This window comes from Pantherophis guttatus, chromosome 3, assembly GCF_059756535.1.
Source record: "Pantherophis guttatus breed Tessera chromosome 3, ASM5975653v1, whole genome shotgun sequence".
NCBI lineage: Eukaryota > Metazoa > Chordata > Lepidosauria > Squamata > Colubridae > Pantherophis > Pantherophis guttatus.
This window is the reverse complement of record NC_142065.1, coordinates 150,495,344-150,509,001: the sequence shown is the minus strand read 5'-3', so window position 1 is coordinate 150,509,001 and position 13,658 is coordinate 150,495,344. Positions and strand designations below refer to the sequence as shown.

General features: G+C 37.6%; 1 protein-coding gene across 3 annotated transcripts in view; it reads right to left on the bottom strand.

Annotated features, from left to right (window-relative positions):
* Positions 1–13,658, bottom strand: part of RNF144B (ring finger protein 144B) — a 70,369-nt gene that overhangs the window by 12,862 nt on the left and 43,849 nt on the right. For all 3 annotated transcript variants that reach the window (XM_087890351.1, XM_034429242.3, XM_034429243.3), the window contains exon 3: positions 6,984–7,088. In XM_087890351.1, coding sequence (XP_087746477.1) covers positions 6,984–7,088 — 105 coding nt within the window. The remainder of the gene's footprint in view (positions 1–6,983; positions 7,089–13,658) is intronic.

Below are 13,658 nucleotides of genomic sequence, written 5' to 3'. Positions count from 1 at the left end.
CCAAATCGATGTTCTCCCCACCTGCAAACAATAAAAATAGTATAAAGTAGAGCTATACAAAAGCCCTTGTTGGCTTAAGTAACGGAAAACTTGTACAGGTAATTCTTGACTTATAATAGTTCGCTTAGTGACCATTCCAATTACCATTATTCACATTTATGACTGTTGCAGCATCCGCATGGTCACATTATTTACATTCAGATGCTTGACAGCAACTCACATTTATGAAGGTGGCAGTGTCCATGTATCCCCTTTTGTGACCTTCTGACAAGCAAAGACAATGGGGAAACCAAATTCACTTAACAACCATGTTACTAATTTAACAACTGCAGTGATTCACTTAACAAATGTGGCAAGAAAAGTTGTAAAATGGAACAAAACTCACTTAACAAATTTCTCACTTAACAACATAAATTTTGGGCTCAATTGTGGTCATAAGGTGAGGACTACCTGTACTGTAATATCCCAATTTGCGGCAAAACTCACAACACACATCTGACAAAACCAGGTTTTTTCCCAGTTTAAAATGACCTTATGTTCACAGAGCACCAAGCTCACTGAATAAGATTTCAAGGAAATACTATTTTAAGCTGGTTATATTCATTCTAATTAGGAGGTAGTTGTTTCATTGCCTTCAGTTTCCTCTTGTGATGGCAACAATTGTTACCTAATGAATTCAAGTCAAATACTTTGTTCTCACAAATATTATTTTATGTTTCCTTTGAACTACAGAACCCTTGAAAAGGAAACACATATTCAAAACAAGTTAGGCAATACCATAACATTTGGCTTAAGCACCGTGAACACATTTTTCCTGGTTGTCTCTTTTAGATATTCAAAACCTGACTTAGGAACTGAAATACTACTTGTTATACTTTAGGCAGCAAAATGTGCTGAATGATATCTACCTGGCAACCAACGGGAGAGAGTTTTCTGTAAGATTTTCATCTTTCAATTTCAGCATCTATCAGAGTTCCATTATAAATTATCATGATTTTTCCACAGAAGCATTAGTTTTGCAGTGTATCTACTATTTCTGCTTTTACTCAATACAACAGAGGAGTACAGAGCAACTGTAATTTGAAGATAGATTTCTTTTTAGAAACATTATGAAATATTGGCAAGGCTAGATTTGGTTTCTGGATGAAGGGTGGCTTTTTAAAAAAAGTGTTTACTATTTTACAATAAAGACAGGTGGCTAATGTTGCTATCTCTAGGTCAGGGGTCTGCAATCTTAAACACTGAAAGAGCCATTTGGACTCCTTTCCCACAGAAAAGAAAACACCAGGAGCTACAAAACCCTTCCCATGCCTGACTATTTCTTGAGCGGCCACAAAACTAGCATATGTAGTTGAATTAAATGTTCTCTTTTCTTCTGAAACTTTTCTTTTCTTGGATTTATCTATGGTTGGCCTACCAAGGGTTGAAAAGCTCAATAAATCGCGTGCCAGCGGGTGTCACACATTGGTGGTTGTGACATATACTTTGAGTGACAGGGAGCCGCAGCAGAGGGGTGAAAGAGCCACATGCGGCTCCAGAGCCGCAGGTTGATGACCCCTCCTCTAGGTCAACACTTTCATATGTGTCACTGAAATGATGACAAAAAAATATCCACTCCTGATTGTCATTCCACATCTTTGGTATAGTGCAAGTGAGTTCTATGCGGCAAAGGAAGGAAAAAGAAAGAAGTTCCTTACTGGATGTTTAAATGATTTGAATGCTTGCTAGAGAAACAACAGCAGCATCTTTGTGCTTGAAATACAAACAGCTGTGTGATAGCTTTGTAATTCTACATAAACTATAATGGACTACACTACCATTCTGGATTTATATCATGGAATTTAGATGTCCATTAAGCCTTATGCTATTGATTGGGCATATCTCTTCATTTTATGTATTAGTATTTAGTAATTGATTGTCCATAGTTGCCATCTGTTACACACTTCAATCAATATAATAATTGGATTCATATGTTGCTGTAAGGCTGGGTTCTCCAAAATGATATGTTACTATACTGATATTCTCCCTTGAGACTTGCTATGCTCCTTGCCCCACTTGGCTTTTTACATTTAAAAAGAAAAAGAAAAGAAAAAAGAACAACTTGCCTCCAGAAGTTGTAAATGCTTCAACACTGGAAGTTTTTAAGAAAAGATTAGATAAGCATTTGTCTGAAGTGGTGTAGGATTTCCTGCCTAAGCAGGGAGTTGGACTAGAAGACCTCCAAGGTCCCTTCCAACTCTGTTATTCTATTCTATTATTTCCAAACAGAGAGCTACAAAGTCCCTTCATCAGCTTTATTTCCAAAAATGCACCCCATATGTTTTTATGGAAAACAGAAATAATGTGCACCTGTGGCCCTGTTCTTCTCTTCCCCCCCCAAAAAAATATATATAGAGTTGCTCAGAAAAAAAGATAGAGATATGCAGTTGTCATTCCGTAAGAGATGATGCTAGAGGAAAAGGCAGGTGGCATCCTGATAAATCGGCACATTTTCATCTTAGCATATTTTGTGAACTCAGTTATTGTGGTTTATAAACTTTGGTTTTAGGGATTAGTACAATGTGTGAACCAAGCCAATCAAGGGTCTTCCACAAATCTTGATGAAGCCAATTATGGTTTACCACAATATGTAAACAAGATCATTTTTCATCCTGTTTTTTTCTTCTTCTGCAGGTTCCTTGGATTATTTGAATAGTTCAACCTTAACTTTTCTATTGCTTCACACTGATCCACCTATCTATCCTTTCAGTACAACTTGCCAAACAAAGTTGTATTCGGATGGGTTGAAGGCAACAAGATGTTAGTCATGTAAGAATGAGTCCCCCCGGTTCTAACAGCTGCCACCTCTTTGCCCACTGCTCAACCAAGGCAGCACCAAAGTAAATGCTCAAGAGAGCCATTACAAAGATACTTCATCCCTTCCTAGCACTGCCAACAAATCTTTTAAAAATGCACTCAAAATTAAAGGTAGAAAAAACAATCAGGCTTGTCTTTTAAATGTCACCCATCATTCACTTGCTATCTCATTTCCCCTCCATACAATTATCCTCCATCTACTTCTAATTCCTATTATTCCCCTCAAATTTAAAAGAAAATGAACAGGGCTCAGGAGAAGCCTTAATCACCCGGCTGTGTTCTATGAAAAGACAGGATAAGCAAACTAAATAGGAGTTATGTTACTATTTTTAGGCACTGAGTACTATTCAAATCTTGCTTCAGTTGCCATGGAAGTGTTCCAAAGGCTTATTATAGTTGTTTTTGAAAAGAATTTATTCCAAGAAAATCTATGTAACCAATTAATGCTATTTCAGGTAAACGGATATGGAGGGGAAAGTGTTTTTCTGCTCTAATGGGTAATGTAGGCCTTGGAAAGACACTCAAAACAATGTTATTCTTGTTGACTGACTTGCTCCAGGATACCAAATGGGACTTGCAGAGGTACTTCAAATGGACTACTTCCAATTCACTCCTCACAATACTTGGAGTGCATATATTAGAACTTCTTGTAGGTCTCTGCAGCCAACAAATTACTTCAGTCAAGAAGGAATTTTAAAAGCTTAGATTATCAAGTGGAAATCTGGGGTTTCAAGACCCACACCATAAAGTCGCACTACATACTTTTCCATAGAATTTGTATTTATTATTTGGGCACTGAATAGTGCCCATTTAATGGAATATGCAGACATGACTTTTCAAAAAAGTTATCATTAAAGGACCGTAAGGATAATAACCATACAACCAGATTAGAATCTACAACTACTTTGACTGCTTCCATCATTCCTAGTCATTTACTGTCTTGGACTATTTTTTCTGGAGTCACCTAGAAAGTAAGTTAAAATGGTTTATATTCTCTCAGTCATAGAGCTACCATTATAATGCATTTCCATATGCAAAAATAGGTCTTTTTCCACTAAACCTTTCATAGAGCTCTCATTCTTCTTAGTTCTAATGCAAGTCAGCAGACTGGGCTTCTTTCTGTTGATCTCTAGGCTGTTTTAATCTAAGTGTTTTAAAGTAAGAATGGGTTTTACCATCTACGCCAAGAAATACTACTGAATTTCAGTGCACTTATAAGCTTGCACCTTATTAGTCTAGTGACCAAATAACATAAACATGTAACTACATGTATCTGCACACAATGACAGCCATGCTTGGATAAGTTCCAGGTGACGAGCCCTTTAGTATTAAAAAGGAGAACAGTTTGAGGCAATCTTTCTCAAGACTTCTAGGCAATTGGAACTAAATTTGGGAAGAGATCCGGGTACCATGTATGTATCTACTCCAAATATTTTATATGACAGGTTTCCTTGGAGATCTTGGGGTTCTTAGCATGAAAACCTGAAATGGGGTATAACTGAGGACCCTGACAAGAAATTATCTTGAAAGTCCTGCTAAACCAGGAGCCTGGTTTAGCTCAACAGACAGAAGCCCTGTAATTTAACACCGGCTGTCTGCAATTAAAATAAGATCTCGCCAGGCTCAAGGTTGACTCAGCCTTCCATCCTTTCTAAGGTCGGTAAATTGAGGACCCAGTTTGTGGGGGCAATAAGCTGACTTTGTATAAAAATATACAAAAGTATGAAGGCTATTGCTTAACGCACTGTAAGCCGCCCTGAGTCTCCAGAGAAGGGCGGCATATAAATCAAATAAAAAAAAATTTAAAAAAATTATTCTAACAAGCCGTTTTCAGATCTTAACAATTTTATACCAAGAGTACCAGGACAAGAGTGGATATCCTTGCCTTTCTGTACCCTAGAATACCTCCTTCCCCAGCATGCTGCCCACACCATGTGTTATAATGTGTAACACATCTCTCTATCTCTAGCTAGCTAGCTAGCTAGCTATCTACCTAATACATTATCATGATGATATATGCATTCAGTTGTGTCGGACTCTTGGAAATTGTATGGGCCTGGTCTCTCCATGTCTTCTGATCTTGCATTATTTCTGTGAGTTGTTCTATGCTCTGGCTAGTGTCAGCTTTGATGGTGATGTAATATATAAACCTGTTTAACAAATAACATATAGTATTTCCGAGCAAGTATAATCAAAGGCCATCAAGGCCATCAATGCAACATGTTCAGTGGACAACAGATAAAGCTGGTCTTCAGAATAGATAAAATTTAGAAATATAATCAGAGCAGCATATGAAGTAATCTATAGTAGCAAGTAGTAACATACCCATACTGTTTATTCATTAAGAGAGGTAAAAGCTCTTTACTAAAGTTTTGGCCCAGCATAGATCATTTGCTGCTTTTAAGAGCATCTATTCTGATCGGAATGATTACTCGTCACTATAATATATCAATGAAGATCACAAATACATAAGGAACAAAACCCATAACAAACTTCAGCGCTTCCCATCATGCATGATCCATTAAATCTTCCTCATTGTTTATTCATTCAATATTTAGGGTTGCATACTAAAGAAAACATTAACGGCCCATTAGATATATACCCTCAAGTGCCCTCTTGCCTGGCTAACTGAAATGAAGCTTAGATTTCAGGAGTTTTATCAACAATAATCTTGGAACACTCTTCTATGATTTTCATGCATACTTTAGCACTGCATTTTCTCTACATTCAAAATGTTGAAAGCTTATTATTATTTCAGGTCTATGTGAATAATGGTAGAACTTTGATCTAAGAAGACAGATTTATCCCTTAACAGATTTGCTAACTCTACAATTCAAGGTGAATATGTGCAATGTACCCCTTGAAAAGTCAACTTGAAAATCATGCAAATTCTATGTAAATGTGGAGATCTTTTATTTGTATAATTTTGGGTTGGATTTAGTACTTTACAGCAATTTTTTTAAAACTCCATCTTGTATGTCAAGAAAACTGTTTGATCAGGCGGTTAAAAGTGGCCAATGAAAAGTTTTTATCTTCAGACTTGCAGGATGGATGTCAGCCTTCCTGGATAAACTAGATTAAAAATCATGACTAAGTGAGCTAAATCTACTTTTATTGTAAGGCTACATTAACAGAATCTTGTGAGTCTGAAGATATAAACTTCCTTCCAGCACTTTTAATCACCTGATCAATTAGGCTAAGTCTTTCCTAAATTTTTTCCTCTGACCAATAATCCATTGGGGGCTCCTCCCACTCTCATCTGATTGATTCCTAGGCATTTCTTCCCTTCGTCCCCCAAAGTTATCCACACATTTCATTGCAACGCCTTCCAAGGAAGGATATCTCATGTTCCATTATTTTATCAAACCTTTTAATGAAGTATATTAACATTTAATGTCTAGACTGCTCCTAACCTTTTAACCAATTGATAATCCTTGCACGTTTTTAATCCTATTATATATCATCTTAATTTAAAATTGGCAAATTTTGCCATCTGGTCAGTTATCCTGAGAAAACTCTCTTTGGAATGGCAACATACAAGTAATTCGCATAATGACAAGGGGGATGATCAGAAGCATGACATGAATGATCCATGAAGAGATTTAATAGAAATTGGCCATGTGATTTTTTTTCTATCCTGAGATTTTATTAAAAACAACTGCATAGTTGGGTATACATGACATTTCAGACATCTAATGAACTGCAATTAGAGTTCATAGATACCCTTCCAAGTATGTATATACAAGCACCATTTTCACCATCCCCCCAAAAAGGTATTATGCTTCTCAAGCGACATGTAACATTTCTATCACTTGTGTTTTACAATTCTGAATGCCATAGTACATCTTCCAGAATCTATTGCTAACAAAGAACTAGGGACATTCAAATTGAGAATGTTCTTGTTGCAAGCAAGTAATTCTGAGACTGTCTGGATGCCAAGTAAACATTTCCCCAGGAAAGGGAAAACAAGTGAAAAACCATCTGCTTGTTTCTAGTTTCTCCTGTGAAGTGGGCTTCCTGCCAAGTAGTCATTAGAGTAATTAAGGGGGAAAACAATCTAATATATTCATTATGTAAATGAATGACGAAGATTAAAAGGCAATGAGAGAGGAACTAAATATAAATACCTCTGTTTCTCGCAGCATCCCATGGTCTAAGCAGACCATGTCTGGACAAGTGATGGGAGAACCACACCCTTCACGGATGGCCAGCTGCATGTATTGTTTTAGACACTAAGGAAGAAGAAATATATAAGTTATAAATCATATGTAAATTATAATATGTAAGCATTATATTCCAATGGATGGAAACTAATCAAGGAGAGAAGCAACCTAGAACTGAGGAGAAATTTCCTAATGGTGAAAACAATCAACCTATGGAATGGCGTGCCTTCAGAAGTTGTGGATGCCCCACCACTGGAGGCTTTCAAGAAGAGACTGAACAGCCACCTGTCTGAAATGGTATAGACTCTCCTGCTCATGCACAGAATTGGACTAGATGACCTCCAAGGTCCCTTCCAACCAGTGGTGGTTTGCTCACAGTTCGGTCCGGTTCTTACGAACCGGTAGTAAAAGTGGTGGGAGGCTCCGCCCACCCACCCTGAAATCATCATCGGTGATCTGAGCATGCACAGAAGCTTCTGTGCATGCGCAGAAGTGCGCATGCGAACAAAGCGAGCGCCTGCGCATGCTCCCGTTGCAAACCGGTAGTAAAGGTAAGTAGAACCCACCCCTGCTTCCAACTCTGTTATTCTATGTCCTATGTTCTAAGTTATAAACCATTATACTAGCTATTCCACTAGCTATTGGAGCCAACTCACCTTTTTCAGCACCATTGTAATTTTGACTATTAATCAAATAGTCATAAGTCAAGGATTCTCTCTCTGTTACTATGGAAGGATTGGTAGACTTTTTGATTAATAGGGCAAAGAGTTAGACTTTAGAGAAGGACAAAATTACTTTATTTCTATTGGTTGCCAACTAATGGATATACAAGTTCATATAGTCAAACTATAGCTAATAGATAAGTACTGTATAGCTGACAAACTGAAATATCAGAAAGCAACTACTATATGTTGTTGAGATTGGGTGGGAGCTCTAGACTACCCTAATAACATTACATGAGGAGAGGAAATGAGACCCAGGACCTCTCTGGGAAGCATCCATGGATAAGGCAATTCTCACTACCCAAGAGCCAAATCATTTCAGTTATACTTTCAATTCAATTACATGTATTAATCTAGGCACAGATTAGTTATTTAGGGCTTTGCATAGTCTAGATCAGGGCTCTCAAATTTGGCAACTTTAAGAATTACGGAGTTCAATGCCCACAATTCCCCAGCCAGCTACTATAATTCACCTGTTGCTGGGCCTGCTCTGTGGAACATGACCCTGGAGATTCAGGTGGCCCAGGGCAAGAAATATTTTCCTTGTTTTCATTTCTGGTATTTTTCTTTTAATGGGGTGGATATAATTTGCATAAATTAATGCATGGATATACTTAGCAGTATAAAAACATTATTCAGTAATAACTCTGAAGCAAATGCATGAAATTAAAGATGAAGATCTACACAAGGGTTCCCAATCTTGGCAACTTTAAAACATGTGGACTTCACTCAGCATTAGAATAGAATTTAGAATAGAATTCTTTATTGGCCAAGTGGGATTGGACACACAAGGAATTTGTCTTAGGTGTATATGCTCTTAGTGTACATAAGGAGAATAAAATACATTCATCAAGAATAAAAAGATACAACACTTAGTGATAGTCAAGGTTACTAATAAGCTATCAAATCGTACTAGGAAACAAATAAACACAATATAATTGAAAGGTACAAACAAAATGGTTATAGTAATAAGTGGGAAGAGATAGATACTTGTAAAGAAGAGAGGAATAATAGTAATACAGTCTTAGTAAATTATTTGACAGTGTTGTGGGAATTAGTTGTTAAGCAGTGTGATGGCATTCGGGGAAAAACTGTCCTTGTGTCTAGTTGTTTTGGTGTGCAGTGCCCTATAGTGTCTTTTTGAGGGTAGAAGTTGAAACAATTTATGTCCAGGATGTGAGGGGTCTGTAGATATTTTCTTATTTTAATTAATCTTGGTTAAATTGCCAAGATTGGGAAGACGAGTCTATAACCTTGATAAGAAAAGCATTTCTCATGTTTTATTTATCCTTTCGATAATTTCATTTTAAAAAATCATTCACATATGTTAATACTAATTTGTTAATATATTCATGTCAAGGAAGTACCATGCTTGCAATTTTCAATTAAAGTTAGATAAGTTCACTGAATAAGGGTTCTGAATTCCCATAAGTAAATGAACTGAATTCTGATTTTTTTTAAAGCTTTTATGATGAGCATTTAAACACTCTCTTGCAATATAATTATGACTATCAGAGATATAAATGTAGGTTGAGATTTAAGATGAGCTGGGAAACATGAACTGGGAAATTGATATCCCACAAATCCATCTCTATTTTGTGGAAATTACACCTAATCCATAGTATTAAATACACATTCAATGTTAAGTATTTTGTATTACATAAAGTCCTATAATAGCTGGTGTTACAAAATGTTTACTTATTTTGTCATATTTAAGAACCGCCGATCTCCCTCACATAAGGTGTTCTGATCTTATAACCTCACTATAAACTACTTCATCAAGTATCACAAAAGCTACTATTTAAAAGACTTCTATATGCTCAGTGGCTAAGATGCTGAGCTTATCGATCGAAAGGAGACATCTTCAGAGAGCGCTGGCTCTTCGGCTTTAAAACAGAGATGAGCACTGCCCCCTAGAGTCGGGAATGACTAGCACATATGTGCAAGGGAAACCTTTACCTTTATACCTATACCTATATTCTCCCACAGAAGTGCTACCGTAAACTAGGATTTTATTCAGGGATTGCCCACATTTACAGAGTTTCACAGGAAATTTAAGCGGCATCTTTAGCGCAAAGTATGTTTTTCAGCTAAATACTAAATAATACCTCTTGGCAGCCCATCCTGATCAGAAATAGTCCAGGCGAGAGGCAGGTAACTGTTGTGTGCAAGAGTATGCGTTGAAAACAAGTCAGGGTTGCCAAGGGTTTGGTGGCTTGTTGCCTATTCACAAAATGGTTGTTACAGTAGAAGTGGCCCATCAGAAAACATCCATTAACTAGAAGGTAATCTGGTGAAGTTGCTCTTTGACACCCTCCCTATCTAAGTGAAGGACTGGGAGAGAAGGGGGAAGTCATGTTTAACTCAGCCTTGAGTTTAAGCAGTAACTCAGCCATGTTCCTTGTGTGTCCAATCACACCTGGCCAATAAAGAATTATATTCTGTTTTGTTCTATTCTATATAGGAAACTAAGCATTGCATTGGAGTCAAAGGTATAATGTATGAAGGAAGGTTTTGCTCTGTGCCTCATATAGGAGTTCTCTATCTTTCCCTCTGCCTAGTGTCCAGTGGTCATTCCACATTGTTTTGAGTTGACTTCACCCTTTCCATGTTGGTCTGTTCAACATTTATCTGTACCTTCCCCACCCCACATCAGTGGTGAGATTCAAATTTTTTTACTACCATTCTGTGGGCGTGGCTTGGTGGGCATGGCTTGGTGGGCGTGGCAGAGGAAGGTTACTGCAAAATCCCCATTTCTTCCCAATCAGCTGGGACTCGGGAAGCAGAGAAGAGATGGGGGCGGGGCCAGTCAGAGGTGGTATTTACCGGTTCTCCGAACTACTCAAAATTTTTGCTACAGGTTCTCCAGAACTGGTCAAAACCTGCTGAATACCACCTCTGGCCTTCACCCCCGGAGAGTTGTGAGTGCTTTGTCCATGTTTATAAAGAAACTGACATTGGTGGGACAAGTGAAGGAAGAAGCACAAATAACTTGCAGCTGATGACGATGAGGAAAGATTTAAGTGTACCACTTGCTGCCAAGCGTCTGCTCAAAATGTTCATTTTCAAAACCTTTAGGGATTTATTTGCACTGTAGCTCAACCCATCAGGCGAGGCGTTCAGATCTCATGGTGCTAACTAATGGCTTAAGAAGGCATTTTGTACTTCCTCTCACCTCAAATCCATCAAGGCCACTTTTAGATAATCTTCCTCGGCATTCAAAAACAAAGGGCTGGCTTGTTCAGGTCGCCATTTCAACTCATTACATTAACTATCCCTGTGATTCAACATTTTAAAAGGCTTCCAACTGATTTACTTCAACTCTTACACATTTTCAGAAAGCAAATGGAAAAAGGAAAAAAAAAATGCTGTAGCAATATGGCAAATGTTAGTATGGAAGATAAAGGAAGTTTATACAAAACATAGGACTATATACCTGTATAAACAAACATACTTAGTGTGCTGTTTCAGATAGTGAGTCATAGTGAATTAGTTGCCTTAAGGATTAAGAGCTGTTTCCTTAAGAGATTGCATTGTGGGAGATGTAGAGAGAGATTGCATTATGGGAAATGTAGTCCATGACATGTGACCATATCTGTGTGTCTGATTGGCCACTGAGGCTCTCTGCCTGGATGCAGAACAAAGACCCAGCCATTTTCAACTACCACAGAAGAGAGAAGCATGCTTTCTGAACAGGGGGACAGAACTACCATCATTTTACACTAGGAAATGGGATAGATTATGAAATACTTGGATGAACCTCACCTTGACTCACCATGATTATAAGTCTGTTTTGAGGATACCCAAAATAAATATAATCTGCATGAAAACCTGTTTGCTAGAGTTTATCTGCCTGTTCCCAGTGGAGCCAGATGCCTGGAGAACAGAACACTTAGTTTATTGGGGGTAAGAGGCTACCCATGTAATCAGATGAGGGTCATATTGATCGTCCTCAGCTTACAACCATTCATTTAGTGACCATTCGGAGTTACGGCAGCACTGAAAAAAGTGATTTATGACTATTTTTCAAAGTTACAACCACTGGTCATGTGATCAAAATTTAGTTGCTTGGCAACTGGTTCAGATTTATGACAGCTGCAGTGTCCCAGGATCATGTGATCACCTTCTGTGATCTTCTGACAAGCAAATCAATGGGGGGGGCAGATTCACTTAACAACCATGTTACTAACTTGACAAGTACAGTGATTTGCTTAACACCTGTGGCAAGAAGGGCCATAAAATTGGGCAAAATTCACTTAACAACAGTCTTGTTTAATTGTGGTCTTAAGTCAGTGACTTCCTGTACAACTTCTCCAGACTTCATTACAAAATAGTCCTTTTATTATTATTTTTACAGGGTGATTTTTACTGATTTTAACAGTACTATGACAATCTCCTAAATGTATACAAATCTTAAATTTCATTGCACAACAATTTGTTCACTTAGAACTGTTATTTCTTTTATAATGAAAGTACAGAGTTGTTAATGAAGCCAACTAACAAATAAGTGAGCTTCTGATTTGCTGGCTAGATCTTTGATATCATTTATGAAAAATATCACACCATTGGACGAAATAACAGTCTGACTCTACTAAGGAGAAGAAGATATTCCCTCAGATAGTGACATTTTACTCACAATTTTGGATTTTTAAAAAGATAACCAGGAGGTATTTTTTCTTTCTTGGACTGTTTTCTCTGCAATGAAACTCCTGGGAGGGGTGGACAAGGGCGGGCAGGGCCAGCCAGGAGAGGGATTTGAGGGCTCTCCGAACTGCACAGAATCTTAGCTAGAGGTTCTCCCAAACCGCTGCAAACCCCGAACCCCTGCAAACCCCCATCCCTGGTTCTGATGGAGCAACAGAACTGATGAAGCTTCTGAGATGAGAAACGAAATATTTTCTTCTTCTTCCTCAAGGAAAAGATAGTCCAGTTGGCTTTTGAAAAAGCACCTTTGAAACAACTATAACCTGGATGATTGAGAATCTCCACAGATATTTACCTATAAAGCCTTATGTGGCATCGGATCGTATTACTTCAGAGATCACCTGTCTCCCATAACATCTGCCCAGCTGGTTCAATCTGGCAAGGTTGGCACGCTCTGGGTTCCATTGACCAAACAATGCCATGTATCGTATCTCACATGTTCCCTGTGGCAGCATGCGTGCTCTTGGAATGAAGTTCCTCAAACACACATACACAAAGGTTTGCTTTCTCTGCCATCTTTGTTCCTTGATTTTGTGTTTCTTGTAATGTTACTTGCTTTTAAATGTTTTTTTTCTTCAAAGTTTTTATTTTATTCAAAAGTAAGTTAAAATACAAAACTCTAAAAAAATCTTCCAAAAAGAAACAAAAAAGAACACTAAACACAAAACATTTAAGACATTTAAAAGGTGCATTAAAAAAAACCCAACCCATGTACACGTTATCCCCTCTAACTGAATAGTGACTAACCCATCACTACAATATTAATTCCCACCCCTTGCAAAAGAGACCCATTTTTTTAAAGTACTACTGGTAGTAAATCTATTTGCAAATTATCGTTCTGTCTCAGTATATGCTATATTAATGATAAAATGGTTAACAAGAAGAAAGTTGCTTTTAAATGTTTTAACAAATTGTAAACGGCCCAGTCACAGAGGGTCTGGCACCATATACATTTTATTATTATTATTATTATTATTATTATTATTATTATTATTATTATTATTATTATTATTATTGCAGTTACTTTGTCAGTTCCACAGACTGACAAAGTTTTGGAACACAATACCCTGGATATCACGATTGTGGAGAAGAAAAAGGTGTGGATCATCGACATTGCCATATCTGGTGACAGCAGAATCGACGAGAAACAACTTGAAAAAGTAACCAGATATCAGGACTTGAGAATCGAACTGCAGAGACTCTGGCATAAACC